We start from the raw sequence: 1,080 nt of genomic DNA, 5'->3' as shown, positions 1-1,080 counted from the left end.
CCTGGACCAACACCGCCCCCCTCCCTGCCCCATGACAGAGCGTCCCGGCCTGTCGCAATATCAACACCGCCCTCGAGGCGCTGGCCATCTCGTATGCCACCTCGGCACGCTTTTGCTTCATCTCCGAGCAGGACTTCCCCGAGAAGAAGTCCGCCTTCCACCCGGTGGTGCTGCCCTCGCTGGCAATCTACCACGGGGGCCAGGTGTCGGTGGTGCTCACTCGCCTGGGAGATGAGATCGATTGCCGGACCCCCTCGGCCGCGGCGCGCGGCCTTGAGGAGTACCTTGTCCGGCAGAAGGTCCTGGACTCGGTTCTGTTCAAGGTCCCGGTCAGCGAGGCCCTTGACCAGGTCCGGGCCCGTGGAGGCGCCGACACCGCCGCTGGCGATGACGGCGACAGTGCCGATGAGGCCGAGGAGGAGTCCGTCGGCCGACGGACCCTGCGCCATGGGTTTGGTCTTGGCATGGCCAGTGACCGGCGTTATTGACACCACGCGCCAGTCCCGATGCGCAATCTCTCCGCCCTTCCCGCCCCCGGAGAAAGAAACGCCCCTCCCCAAAGAATATAGACTTTAGCTGCTTTCCCAGCGAGGTGACGCAATGGGAGGAGAGGGAAAGGGGAGGGGGGGGGGGAGGGGCGAAAGAAGGACCACGGTGTCTTTTTGTTTGCTTTTTCATATGGCCGCCCCAAGCAAGGGATGCTAGGAAGACCCCGAGGGCGCCCTCCCCTCGAGCAGAGATGCCAGCGAGGCGGCAGCCTCGGAGAGGGCCGTAATGGACGCGGCCACCTGGGGTGGCTCGGGAGCCGACGATTCGGCGGGCGGTGCAGCAACGGCCGTCACCAGGGCCTCGGCGGCGGCGTGCGCAGAATGCACCGCTGTGTCGACAGGGTGCTCGGGCGCGATGACCGGGGCGACGCCCGATGCCGTGGTCGGCGGAACGAGGCCCTCCCGGGCATTGGGCGACGCAGCGGCCTGACATGGGCAATGCATGGAAGGTGCGGCAAAGGGGGCGGGAAAGCCGGGTCAGGAACACTCGGCCGGGCAAATGTCGCAAACGCCGACGACCCAGGAGGGGGGG

At 67.1% G+C, this 1,080-nt stretch overlaps 2 protein-coding genes across 2 annotated transcripts; one reads left to right on the top strand and one right to left on the bottom strand.

Moving 5' to 3' along the window:
- Positions 1–38: 38 nt before the first annotated feature.
- H696_06386 (hypothetical protein) lies at positions 39–488 on the top strand (the record flags this gene model as incomplete). The annotated part of the gene is made up of 1 exon (XM_009500125.1): positions 39–488. A coding segment is annotated over one exon (450 nt), but the record flags the coding sequence as incomplete, so codon positions are not given.
- Positions 489–701: 213 nt separating this feature from the next.
- H696_06385 (hypothetical protein) lies at positions 702–974 on the bottom strand (the record flags this gene model as incomplete). The annotated part of the gene is made up of 1 exon (XM_009500124.1): positions 702–974. A coding segment is annotated over one exon (273 nt), but the record flags the coding sequence as incomplete, so codon positions are not given.
- Between the last annotated feature and the right edge of the window lie 106 nt (positions 975–1,080).

Source organism: Fonticula alba (genome assembly GCF_000388065.1).
Source record: "Fonticula alba strain ATCC 38817 unplaced genomic scaffold supercont2.200, whole genome shotgun sequence".
Taxonomy (NCBI): domain Eukaryota; order Rotosphaerida; family Fonticulaceae; genus Fonticula; species Fonticula alba.
This window is presented reverse-complemented; position numbering and strand designations above follow the sequence as displayed.